The sequence below is a fragment of the Phalangium opilio genome, unplaced genomic scaffold, assembly GCF_054372755.1.
Source record: "Phalangium opilio isolate 3A_F unplaced genomic scaffold, DU_Popi_V2 ptg000070l_1, whole genome shotgun sequence".
In the NCBI taxonomy this organism is placed as follows: Eukaryota; Metazoa; Arthropoda; class Arachnida; order Opiliones; family Phalangiidae; genus Phalangium; species Phalangium opilio.
In genome coordinates this window covers 2,959,578-2,973,440 of record NW_028324182.1, presented here as the reverse complement: position 1 = coordinate 2,973,440, position 13,863 = coordinate 2,959,578, and the positions used below count along the sequence as shown (strand labels likewise).

The following is a 13,863-nucleotide window of genomic DNA, read 5'->3' as shown; positions in this document are numbered from 1 at the left end:
AGTGGTTTTTTTGTGTTTTCCCTCATATTTAAATATTTATCAAGCATATTTTGGAATCAGAAGAGTTTAAACTCCCAAAAAAGTAAGGTTTTCTTTAGATTTGAGATAATTTTTAAACCACGTCGCTATTCCTTTAATTACGTCTCGACTCGGAGAGGTTTTTTTTTTGTTTTCCCAACTTGTAATTTTAATACAATATTAGAAATTACACAATGTAAACTATAAAGCATAATTTAAAAAATAAGTTGTACTGCCCATGGCAGTAAAATTATGTTTCTAGAATATACTAGACTGCTTTTGGAAACTAGTTTTTGGAATAATTATTTTAATTTGAAAAAAATTTCCTTCGCTACTAATACCAGAAGTGAAATGAGACTAGAAGTGAAGGGCTCTAGCATTGATAGTAGATCCTGGCACTAGTGAACAAATTTGAGGATTTTATGCCGCTTCCACCGCGCCTACACTAGAGAGAAAAATTGGTCGAGTTCCAAAAGCATTTCCTACCCCCTTCCCTCAACCTAAAGCCGCGAATCTAGTTCGGTCGTCTACCACCGCGAGCGTCTCACGTTTTGGAGGGGAAAATCTGAAACCGCCACCAGAGGGCCAACCGTTGGTGTGTTATCAAGAATATTCACTTTCGCCGAGTGAAGAATTTGGTTAGCTCAGTACTTCTGGTCTCATCTCACTTCTGGTATTAATCAGGGTTGTTGATTTAAAAAAAAATTTAAAAATCAATAAAATCGATTTTTTTATTTAAATTGGATTTTTGTTTTTATTGAACCACTAGTTAGTAAATTACCAACCTGAAAAGATTTCAGGTTGGTAATTTACTAACTAGTAGGGGTGAACCGGTGCCGATACCGATACTCTGGGTTTCCCGATAGTATCGGATCGTTTCGTTTAATATGAAACTAAACCGATACTCGTTTAAAATGCATTAATTGATGGTGATACGTAACATTTTTAGGTCTTTCAGTAATGTATTGATGGTGATAATACCTAAGGCGTGATATTATTTTGGAAGTACCTTTTACTTGGTAGTATAATTGTTTCATTGTATGTTTAATACATATGTAATTGGCGCTGTACTAATAAAAATATCTGTATCGGGTTTTGGATCATAGTGAGTAAATATCGGTATCTGTTCATGTTTGGATCATAGTGAGTAAATATCGGTATCTGTTCATGTTTGGATCATAGTGAGTAAATATCGGTATCTGTTCATGTTTGCATCGGTATCGATCGGTATTGGGGTAAGCCTGGTAATGGCTTAGAACCACATTGCACGACTTTCAGTTAGCTAGAACCCTTCCATCTTTTACCCCAGCGGGGATTCGAAAATCGGCGCGGTCGCTCCATTGTTAGTCTCGATGCTCGGTTTTCAGCTCGCTAGAACATTTTTCGATGAAAGTCGGCCTTTAAAATCCTAGAAAACATTTTTTAAAAAAATAAAGAAGTATTTTATTTTAATTAAATGATTTTTTTAAATAAATCGATTGACTTAAATCAAGACTTAAATCAAACAACCCTGCTATTAATATATTTGTTGTTATTTATTTGTTATTATTTATTTGTTATTGATTAGTCGCCGGGCCAGCTCGCGATTATAACAAGTTGGGAAACTAAAATAAACCTCTCCGAGTCGAGACGTTTTTCTTAAATAATTAAATGTAATTGATATTAATTATTCTAATCGTCATTAATTTAGCTTAATTCTAGTTAAATCGTTTTAAGAAACGTTTTTCCTAAAATCATTTAAACATATATAGCTAATGTTGACGTGTGAATTCTAGCTTATGCCTCTTTAATATTTTTGGAAATTTAGGGTATATAAGTCGATTGATTCACTATAAATGACAAGAAAACCCGCAACTGCGTGAAACCTTGGTGGAAGCCCTGCCATTTGGAGACTAGACTTTAGTTTCTCGTAACCCTAGCCGATCACCGCGTAAATCTTAACCCTAACGGCGATGATGGAACTGCGATCTCATTCCGGATATCTATATCTATATATTCCGGATATCTATATCTATATAAATCTAAGTTCTGAGTACTGTCAGGAGTTCATAATAACCGGAAGTACGAAACTGGTTAAAAAGCCCGTAACAACAAAGTTTCCCCGTAAAGCTCAGCGGATTCATACACCGCTTAACTCCCAAAAAAATAGTTACCCCATTTTTTGCACCCACGCGCATTAACTTACACACTTCCGGTTTAGCACTATTTTTATCTTGTGATTTTGGGAGCGAAAATACAATTTTGATGGAAGTTCTTATTACAAGCGAGCGACGCCGCGGGTAACAGCTAGTAACATACGTTTGCTCCGATTTGTCAACTGCAAACGCGGTGGCAGACACAGAAACGTCCAGTGTAATACCTCTACGTGACGTCATCGTCACTCGGAGAGGTAAAAAGGAATCGTAGCTGCAAGAATTACAGGGCTGCTACGAAGTTTTCAGATGCAAATTTCGTAACTTTTAAAGGTTTTTTTCTGACCCAATTTTTTTATTGAGATAGTTATACGAGCCTCAGGAGAAATTCTTAAAAAATCAAACTTTTTCACGTTTTTCTCTTAGTCAAATCAAAACAAAAAAAATATATATTATTGAGGGGGCCATCATTATACATCTGAGTGTACGAGATTTGAAATCACTATCGATTTTGATGATTTCAATGATTTAAGAAGGATTTGATTGAGTTGCTGATTTGGACCAGATTTGAATGATATGAGAGCGATTTTCAGGATTTTACCATGATGTGAATGATATGAGAGCGATTTTCAGGATTTTACCATGATGTGAATGATATGAGAGCGATTTTCAGGATTTTACCATGATGTGAATGATATGAGAGCGATTTGAATGATTTGTATGATTTGAATATCTGGTGACTTGCCGAGGATTTAAAGGATTTGAATGATTCGTCGAGGATTTGAATGATTTTTCGATGATTTGATTGATTTGTGGAGGATTTGATTGATTTTTCGAGGATTTGATTGATTTTTCGAGGAATTGAATGATTTTTCGAGGATTTGATTGATTTTTCGAGGAATTGAATGATTTTTCGAGGATTTGAATGATTCGTCGAGGATTTTAATGATTTGTCGAGGATTTGAATGATTCGTCGAGGATTTTAATGATTTGTCGAGGATTTGAATGATTTGTCGAGGATTTGAATGATTTTTTGAGGATTTGATTGATTTGTGGAGGATTTGAATGATTCGTCGATGATTTGTCGAGAATTTGAATGGTTCGTCGAGGATTTTAATGATTTGTCGAGGATTTGAATGATTCGTCGAGGATTTTAATGATTTGTCGAGGATTTGAATGATTTGTCGAGGATTTGAATGATTTTTTGAGGATTTGATTGATTTGTGGAGGATTTGAATGATTCGTCGATGATTTGTCGAGGATTTGAACGATTCGTCGATGATTTGTCGAGGATTTGAATGATTTGTCGAGGATTTGAATGATTTGTGGAGGATTCGAATGATATGTTAGTGATTCGAGTGATTTGGTTTAAATGGTAGTGATTTGAATGATTTTGATGATCTCTTGATTTCACTGCCATCTAGAGTGAATTGAATGATTTTGATGATCTCTTGATTTCACTGCCATCTAGAGTGAATTGACTGATTTACTATTGATTTCACTAATTTCTTTAGTGATTTGAATGATTTGGTAGTGATTTGAATGATATGCTAGTGATTTGTTTGATTTGGTAGTGATTTGAATGATCTGCTAGTGATTTGTTTGATTTGTTAATGATTTGATTGATTTTGATGATTTCTTGATTTAACAGATTTCTCTAATGATTCGACTGATTTACTATTGATTTCACTGATTTGTTATAGTGATTTAAATGGTTTACTAGTGATTTCAGTGATTTCTTATAGTGATTTGAATTGTTTACAAGTGATTTCATTGATTTGTGCAGGGATTCAAACGACTTGAATGATCTGGTAGTGATTTGATTGATTTTGATTATTTTTTGATTTAACAGATTTCTCTAATGATTCCACTGATTTACTATTGATTTCACTGATTTGTTATAGTGATTTAAATGGTTTACTAGTGATTTCACTGAATTGTGCAGGGATTAGAACAATTTGAATGATTTGATTGATTTCATAACGATTTTAGTGAATTGTTATGTTTGGGAGCGATTTATGCGATTTGAATGATTTGAGAACCTATAATTGTACGAGATTTGAAGGAGTGGCGGCCCCCTCGGATAGTATAATCGCACCTGAATATTAATAAAAAACCCTTTATTAGTGTAATTGCTATGTTTTAATGAAAGCTAGGTAGTAAGAAAATAATTGCAAAATTTCATCTGTATTTATTTCAATATTCAAAGCGGTTTCGATTCGGCTTTCACCTTAACGATCATTCTGCCAGTCATGACATCGATACTTAAAGGGTGGGTGAAGTAGAAAATCAAGTGATTTTTTTATCAATTCTTCTACTAATTATAAGACCATTCTGCATAGTGAAACATTCAGGAAATACCAACTCCGAATGATTTTAAAATTCAAATTAGGTTCAGATTTTCAGAATAATTTGAAATAAGGACCTCTGACCAATAGCATAACGCCCTACCTTCCTGTTAACAAAATTCTCGTGGCACGCACTACATCTCGCGCCATGATTGTCACATCGCGAGCAACTGTTATTAAATCTCGCGCTAAATTTCATTCGGCATGGAACGTGCCACGAGGATTTTGTTAGTAAAAAGGCGGTTCGTTTCGCGATTGGTCGGAGGTCCTTATTTAAAATTATCAATAAAATCTGAACCTAATTTTAATTTTAAAATCATTCGGAGACTGTATTTCCTGAATGTTTCACTATGCAGACTGGTCTTGTAATTAGTAGAAGAATTGATAAAAAAATCACTTGATTTTCTACTTCACCCTCCCTTTTAATGAAAGCCAGTAAGAAAATAATTGCAAAATTTCATCTTAACGATCACTTTGCCAGTCAAGACTTCTTATGTTCTTAATGAATTGAACGATTTGACGAGTTAGAATTTAGTAATTCATTCCTGTGTATGAACACCGCGGGTTGAAGTGTTGTTAGCTCAGTTGGTCTTTCCATCAACCTAAAATCATGTCGCTGAAGATATTCCTTTTCGTGTTTGAAGTGATTCATAATTTGATGTCGTTAATATCGTCTCTATTTAAAAGTATGCCTTTACCGGTACTTTGGGATTCCTACCCAAATTACGGCTTCAAGTCCGTCTTTGCCTTTGGTCACGCCAGATTTCTAAAACTCTTTCCACCCGTTAAGGAAATTAGTTCAACAACTTGTGAGTTTGACTTTTAAAATGACTAATTGTTAAAGGGTATGAGAAGCTTCGTTTGAAAAACCTCTGATTTATATAAGAAAAGATAGAATTAATTTCTGTGAATTCAAAAATATCAAGCTTTTAATTCTCCCATTTCTGCTTATTTGGCCGCAATATGCATTTTTGAAAATGCTTCATATGAAATTATTTGAAATCCACTTTTAAAGAAAGGCTAAAACGTTTCCCGTTGGGTGACGTCACAGATTTTTTTTCACGTGAGATGGTGCCACTCTCTCCGCTATCAGACCCAGAGTTTAGACTGGCGAGAAGCTCGAGACACCTATAGGATTCCGGCGGTTTTTTTTCCATGACATCATAGTTGTTATGTCCTTATGTAGAAATAATAATGATTGAAGTTATACTTATAAAAATATCGTTTAATGAGACGGGAAGATTTTACATTCGTTCTGCTCTGTGCAGGTTTTTGGCGCGAACTGAGGGGCTACGCCCCAGACTATTTCTTTAGGGGTTTCTAGAAGTTACAAGTATTTATATAGTGGTTTTTCTTGTTCCAAGTATATCTTTAGTGAGTGGGAGAATGGAAGACTATTTTGTACATTATATATATATGCGATTGATTAGATATTAGATATAACAATATACCTTCACTGTAAAAAACAAGCTGGTCCAGCAACCAGAACATTTTGCACACCCAATCAATTTATAGGACATTGGTCCAGTGAGGCAGTGACCCCTATAAGTGTCTCAAAGTTATCTTACTTCTGTCCCTGCTTAAAATAAAACCGAAAAAATAAATCACAGCAAGACAAGGTTGAAAAGGGGCGGAAATGAGTCAAATACTTTGAGCCTCCTGGAAATTCGCGAGAGCGGAAATAAGCAGAACACTTGAAATGTATCCAGGGACACTATTCTCTAAAAATTTCAATAATTAAATACCCAAATCCAAATGTAAACATTAGGGTTGGTTCCATAAGGAAAGAGAGCTTAAAACCTTATTCTCTAACCCAAATCCAAATCGACATTTGAATCTCCCGCCAAACATTTCACCATCTCAAATTGTTCTCTTATTTCTTTAAACCAATTCGACATTTGAATCTCCCGCGAAACACTTACGTCACTTCCTCTTTCATTGCATAATTTTATTTCAGCATAAATTACACTAAGGCAGTAAATTAATTACCTACGATAAATTAATTTATTACTTTAAAATTAGAATTTTATTCATTATAAAACTAAGCTTTTCCTGAAGGTTTTGAACCGTTTAATTGAAATTATTTAAACTATTAGTGATGATCAATTGGCCAATATCGTAAATTAACCGATGTCAATACCAATTTATTTAAAATCAATGAAACGAAAATATCAATATCAAACAATTACCCACTGGAAAAGATAATAAACAACACTTGAGCTATTGTCATTAATATTTAAATCAAAGTAGAAAATTCAGTTAAGCAAAGGCTTAGAGCTGCCGACTGAAAATATTAGCTTCCCGCGTACATTACTATGGACTCATAGATAATAAACACCAGGATCAGAAGGTCGGGGCAGAGCTTGCCGCGCTTTGTACAAACTGGGTATGTTCTACTTCCGGAAACCAGCGCATGCGTACAGCTTAGAATCATGGATAAATAATGCACGTGTTGAAACAAATTTCCCCACGTGCATTCTTTAAAGTTTTTAGGCCTATCGGTTATCATCTTGTAGTATCATATGAGCATATTTTGGCACTATGGCTTTAACTGACTATAAACTACTTACTAGAAACAAAAGAAGGATAGCCCTTAAAGGTCAGGTTAATTTATACTTTTGTATTTTCAATAATTATTGAAAAACATCCTAAGCCTCGGTTTAGATTAAGGGCCACACGGGTGCCACGGGGCGGAGCGAAAAACGAGCAGGCATACCTCGTCTGCGCAGAAGCGGAAGTCAACTGCAGAAGTTTGACGTGCGGCCCCCCCCGCACAAGCGCGGCAAAGAGAGATACACTACGGAAGGCATACCTTCCGATCCTTGTGTTTATTATCTATGATGGACTCCCGTCTCCCGATAAAGCTGAGGCGCCCCTAATAGCGCGCGGTTCTTCACAGCTGCAATCTCCACTCAGTATCATCTTAAGCTTAAAATACGAGGTTACCTACGTACATAATATCGAATCGCCGTGATAGCGAGGCGCCTAGGCGAACTTCGCGAGCCCCGAACATCGCTCGAAAGAGTCGAAAAGCGAACAACCTCGTCCGAGGGATCAGCCACTGGCGTATTCCCCCGGTATTACCTCTTTGGAAGTTTTAATGCCGTAAATTCGGGCGATATGCCTTTAATCCGTTCTAATATTGAAATAAAAACTGTAAAAAGTAATCCCGAGTGTATTTCCGCGTTAAACGGCGTTATACGCTTCCCATCTTACACCCTCAGAAAGACTTTATTACAGAGTGGCATCTCCCTCGTCAAATTTTCCGTATAGAGTAATATTTTGCAAACGCCATCTAGATGTCGTGTGCAAAATAAAAAGGGGTCGGAAACGCACCTTCCCTAGTGGAAAAAATGATTGGAAACCAATCGGTGACAAATTCGATCCTATTGGTGTTTGAATATTTCTATTGGCGACCTATAGGAAATGATCTGCCAATAGAAGTCCATTTCATTCCGATAACCATCCGATTGGAAATTCTATTGGGAATGAATTGGGGTTGCTTGCCATTTCAAGACCATTACATTTCCAATAGGTTTCCAATAGGGAACTCTATTGGACATGTATTGGTCATTTTTGCAAATTAAGGTCCTTTTAATTCCCAATAGGTTTCCAATAGGGAACTCTATTGGACATATATTGGTCATGATTGCAATTTAAAGTCCTTTTCGTTACCAATTGGTTTCCAACAGGGAACTCTATTGGACATGTATTGGTCATGTTTTCAAATTAAGTCCCTTTTAATTCCCAATAGGTTTCCAATAGGGAACTCTATTGGACATATATTGGTCATGATTGCAATTTAAAGTCCTTTTCGTTACCAATTGGTTTCCAACAGGGAACTCTATTGGACATGTATTGGTCATGTTTTCAAATTAAGTCCCTTTTAATTCCCAATAGGTTTCCAATAGGGAACTCTATTGGCCATGTATTGGTCATGTTTGCAATTTAAAGTCCGTTTCATTCCCAATTGCTTTCAAATAGGGAAATCTCCATTGCCTAGAGGGCAGCACCATCGTTCTTATGCAATTTGAAAGTTTAAAAATTCTTCATTTTCTGTGGATATTGAAAATTAGGATATAAATATTGGTTTGTAATATATGGGTTTGGTAAATAATACCGAGATTAAATTTTTAATGGATAAAAAAAGTTAAATATTAATCTATCTTTTCTTTTAAACTCGATATATACGATGGTCGCGTATAGGAACACTTTGGTCTCAAAAGCGCTCGAAAATCGAAATGCCTTTTGACATGAGAATTTAACCATGGAATGAAGGAGTCTTTTTGAAGTGGGGCTTTGACTAGGATGTTTTGGGAAACGTCAAAAGACAATACCTTTCAATATCACTTGGACACATAGCCAATGGCAGGGGAAATACTATGTAGCCTTAGGATTATAGGCAAGTAGTGATCAGGCTAGGAAATAAGACAGGTTTACAGGTCAAAAACCAGTTTATTAATAGCTTGGACCACTTTTTTTATTCAAAACGCGAGGGTCACTGGTCCCAATGACTAGTTTATTAATTCCTACTTTTATTAAAAATTGATATGGGGACCTCTTTAATTATTTTCATTTTAACATAAATTTCGACTCCAGGAGTCCAGTTGTATATACAACCTTAAGCCGAGAGAGATTTTTTTAGAAGAGAGAACGACCACAAGTCCTGGGACCAGTAGAAAAATAAATTGGGGAAGGGTCACTAGTCCCGGGACCAGTTTCATATTTAAGACATCAGGGGTCACTGGTCCGGAGGACTAGTTCAGAAATAAACCTTATTTCCAAGCCTGGTAGTGATGTATATTATTTACTTCCTTAAAGAAAAACTAAAGAATGAAAGTCGAGGGGGTAGATTTAAAAATAGAGAAAATTCGTAACACTCCCGGTCCAACGAGTGTACTTTCATAGGGGTAGGATACAAACAGGCTTGATTGTCACAATATTCCACTTTGAAATAACAGCAAATTTTTATTTGTAAAAAAATAACGGGTTCGAACATTTCTCTTACATAATGCCAGTGTTTTCATAAATATTGGGCAAATGAGTTATGAAAGATTTGTTCTTAATATTCACTTCTATGCATTTTTCACGTACACACGCGAGTTTTAACGCTAGAACGTTAAGTTGTTTTACTCCAATTTTTACGTAAGGTTGTTTTAGCAAGCTTGGAAATGTATCATAATGCTCTAAAATTACTAGCGTGTTTTCCAAGTCGTCATCTAAACTTATAAAGTATTTAATCTTACCGTAAATTTTTCCCGTATCGACTAAACCCGAAATGAACGAATTATTTTGTCTCTTAGCTCTTGTGTACGACGTACCATGCAAAATTATACCCTTATATCTTAACCTCTTGTAAATTTCATAGCATTTGTTTTCATCATAATTGATGTCACTATTTTGATCCAAAATTTCTTTTTCTAAGTTACTGAGAATTCTTTTCTCAGGTTTGCCCATAAATTTGGTTAGCTCATATTGTTTACAAATCTTAAATGTAAGCTTCTTCAACATAATTTTACAACCATTATTTATATCATTGAGGAAGTTATTTAAGAAGATTTCAAAACTTTGCCTTCTTAAATATTTTTGACAAATCTGAGTAGCAACATCTGTGGTACCTTTGACGAAGTTAACCATCTTTCCATTTTCTGTTTCAAAAACAAATGCAGAGTGTGCCCATAGTGGCCCAAAGTTGAATACACTTTTAGGAAGGTGTAGCAAAAAATGAACGTTAGCCACCATGCTTGCTTCACCGTACAGAATCTGATAGTCGTAAACAAATTTAACAATATAATTGTTGGCGACATTTAGTTCAATCTCTGAAATTGATCCTTGGAGAAGTATAAATACTGCTTTTGACAGAAGTGCAAAATGCTTAAGGTACTTTTTCGGTAAAATATCTTGGAGACATGGAATGGAGTAAAATAAAAGCCAGTTTCGCCATTCATTAGCTTTCCAAATGTTTCTATCTTTCAACGATCTTGGTCTTCGAACTATTTCTGACGGAGGTTTTATGTTCGTTAAACGGCTGTTTAATATAGCAAGATTTTTGGGTGCTCCAATGTAATAATCTGCTCCATATGATGATAAAAATTTCTCGGTTGTGGTTTTGACAACTCCAAGCAATACTACGTGCATGTAATCAGGCACAAATCCATCAATTACATTAAAAAAAGGCAAGTTTATCAAAATAGAAGGCCCTTTTATTCCCTTCACGGATTTCTCTTCTACCAAAGCCAGTTCCATATGCTTCAGAGTTTTTTTCTCAGAACGATTTTCGTATACTTCCTCTGATTCCGTGAACCTTACGAGTGATTTTGGCTGTTTGTAATCTTTCTTTTTTATTTTTTCAGGTTCCTTAATTAAGTGGCCGGGATGTAAACACCAACTACATCCAAAATAACCATTAAACTGTGTAGAGTTTTGGAGTAGAGGTCTAGCCACAGAGTCTGGACATGAACATATCGCTATAACTTTACTCTTTATGATTTTTTGGTCCTTCTCAAACGTAAATCCTATGTTATACATCATTTTCAGTTCTTCAAGAAACGGTTGTAAAAAGATGTCCATTCGCGGGTGTCCTCGCCCACACCATAGGCCGACAAGCATAACATTATTAAACCTGTCTTTTGGAGGCAACTCATTCAACATGGCAAACAGGGGCCATATATTTTGTTTGCTAGATTTAAACACTGCAGCACCATCAGTAGAGAAAGTCAGAGATAAATTGTTTTCATTGCTCAAAGGCATACCATCTTTTGTTAAACTTTTGTAAACTTCACCATCATATATATCGTCTATCGCGTTAACACTAGCTTTCACTCTATAAAATCGATAATGAATTTTTTTGGAAAAATTACTATGGCTTAGGAGAGATTGAATTTGCGGGGCAAGAGGCATGGAAAAAAAGAAGTTTGGGACGGTATCTTCTTCATAACTTGTGAAACAATTTGGGCAATTCAAATCGTCATCAAGGATTTCAAAACACTTAGTATGGCACAAATTATGTTTTTTAGTTTTCGGTTTAGCAAAACATTTTTTGAAGCGATAATTTGTTGTTGGTACAGCATCAGAACCGAACAATGTATTGATGAGATTTAACATATCATCTATAGCCAATTGCGTTAAGGCATGTCTTAAAGCATAAGCTTGTATTAATATAACTGCTTCCCTTCTGGTAGTAGTTCTACCTATTGTAAGGTTTTCATCGAAGTAGTTATCATTCAAAAACATGGAGACACTTGGCTTCTGTAAGTTAGGTAACCTTTGTTACACTGGAAATCAATAACTTTTTCTTTTTAAATATTAGTTACCTCGCGTTTCTCTTCATTTTCTTCCTCGCTATCCTCTGATGATGCATTTTCAGGCTCCAACACGTCATTCTCAACCGTCTGGTCTTCATTTTCATTTTCATCATCGCTATCCTCTGATAAAGCATTTTCAGGCGCGTTATTCTCAACCATCTGATCTTCATGTTCGTTTTCTACGTTAATATTTCTCGTAATGTTTTCAACTTCTGATACTTCCTTTTCCTTCTCATTATGCTCAGTCAACGCTTCAACTGAATTGTCACCCTCATCAGATTCAGGCAATCCCAATTCTGATTCCAAACCCGCTCTATCCCTATTTTCACGGGTCTTTTCCAATGATTGAATCGCGCTTCTTCCATACCTTTCAGTTCTAATTTGAGTGTTGGTAGTGATACTAGTACTAGCTAATGACGAACCAGCCTAGAAATATAAAACCATGCTTTATGAAAAGTTTCAGACATAGTAGTGTATAAATTGATCATTCAATTTTGGCCCGAAATTCTTTTTCTAATAGAATATACTTTACAGTAATCGGTGTACACGAAGTTTGAGTTAGTAGTCCCTCAGGCGTGATTATTTAATTATACATAGTTTACAGGCGTGGAGGATTCATACCATTTGCACATGGAGACCTGGCAACTTAGAGTATAAAATAGCAGACGATTTTACACTCTAAGTCGCTTGGTCTCCTGGTGTTAATGGTAGCAATCCTCTACGCCTGTAAACTATGTAGGCCTATGTCTTTTACTTTTGTTTTTGAACTTCAAATAACAATTTAAATAGTCGCTAAACCTTTACATACTTTTCGAGTTACTATCATTATATCACAAGTTATTAAGTATCATAATTACCTGATTGTGATTGATTTCCCTATTTCTTGAAACTATTGTAGTTCGTGGGATTTTGTCTGTGTTGTGTGGTTCTAAGTACAACTTGTATTTTCGTTTTCTACTGACATTCGTAGAAGTGTACACGTCATTCTCCATAATTTAAAACTAATTTATGTATTTAAAAGCCGAATACTTCATAAGAAAAGCGCGCATATATGTCTTGGAATCTAAAGAAATGTACAGATGTCTGTCCTCTGTCACGCCTGATTTTTTTCCCCTCGGGTTTATTTTTTATTTTTTGCTCTGAGGTCAGTGAAGGCCATACAGCAGAGCTGCCAGTTGGGCTTCTTTTGATGTCTCCTTGCGGGAAAAAAATTAATTGGGCTGTTGGGCTGGATTTGGGCTACTTTTCGGAGGCTCTCGAATATATACACTAAAATCGGTAGGAGACCGATTTATTTGAACCAGAATTCGCTAGCTTTGAGTTTGAACTTTCTTCAATTCAAAAAAATGGGAGAAGAATCCTATTTTAAAAGGTAGTTTAAACAAAATTTAGAAAAGCGCGCCTCCAAAAAAATTAAATAGCGCGAAATTGGGCTAGATTTGGGCTTGTTTATAAAATTTGGCCTGTTTTGAATTGGGCTTTAATTTGGGCTGCTTTGCAAACTTTCTGGGCGGGAGTGGTAAAATAATTTCTGGCAGCTCTGCCATACAGCCTGCGTAGTCATAGTAAGAGGATCGGTATTCAAGGTGTTTTCTTCCCCCACAGGAGACGCACCCTTTTAGGTACAAATTCGCACCCCATATTTGGGGTATTTATAAATACCCCCTTGAATGGGGTGTTTTTCATTACCCTAAGGTGTTTAATAAAACCCTTAAAGGAATTTAATTGAACCTCAGAAATTCTGCTTAGGGTGTGAAAAATACCCTTTCATCTTTTAAGGGCGCGAATCGAAACCAAATATGGTATTTACCTGTACCTGATAAATTCGGTAGGGTGGTTCGAAAAAATACCCTTTCAATTGTTGAGGTGCGAACTGAAGCCATTTATGGTATTTATATGTACCTGATAAATTCTGTTTGCGGATGCGAAAAATACTTTTCCACCATTATGGGATGGAAATTAAAACCAAATGCATTGGCCTGTACCTGAAATATTTTCCTTGGGTGCAAGAAATGGCATTTCGGCCATTTACGGGTACTAACAAATATAAAATTTGCTGTG

The 13,863-nt window shown here is 35.7% G+C and overlaps 1 protein-coding gene and 1 long non-coding RNA gene across 3 annotated transcripts; both read right to left on the bottom strand.

Moving 5' to 3' along the window:
* Positions 1–5,960: 5,960 nt before the first annotated feature.
* On the bottom strand, positions 5,961–6,354 carry LOC149661081 (uncharacterized). 2 transcript variants are annotated; one of them, XR_016368781.1, is made up of 3 exons: positions 6,312–6,354; positions 6,148–6,219; positions 5,961–6,074 (listed from the first exon to the last, which is right to left on the bottom strand). It is a non-coding gene; the product is annotated as an uncharacterized LOC149661081 (long non-coding RNA). The 2 variants fall into 2 exon arrangements; XR_016368782.1 differs by having other exon boundaries at positions 6,299–6,334.
* Positions 6,355–9,431: 3,077 nt separating this feature from the next.
* On the bottom strand, positions 9,432–13,156 carry LOC149661080 (uncharacterized). The gene is made up of 3 exons (XM_089842476.1): positions 12,660–13,156; positions 11,812–12,228; positions 9,432–11,746 (listed from the first exon to the last, which is right to left on the bottom strand). The coding sequence occupies exons 1-3, from the start codon at positions 12,792–12,794 to the stop codon at positions 9,503–9,505; spliced, it is 2,796 nt and encodes a 931-aa protein (XP_089698602.1). The 5' UTR covers positions 12,795–13,156; the 3' UTR covers positions 9,432–9,502.
* Positions 13,157–13,863: the final 707 nt, after the last annotated feature.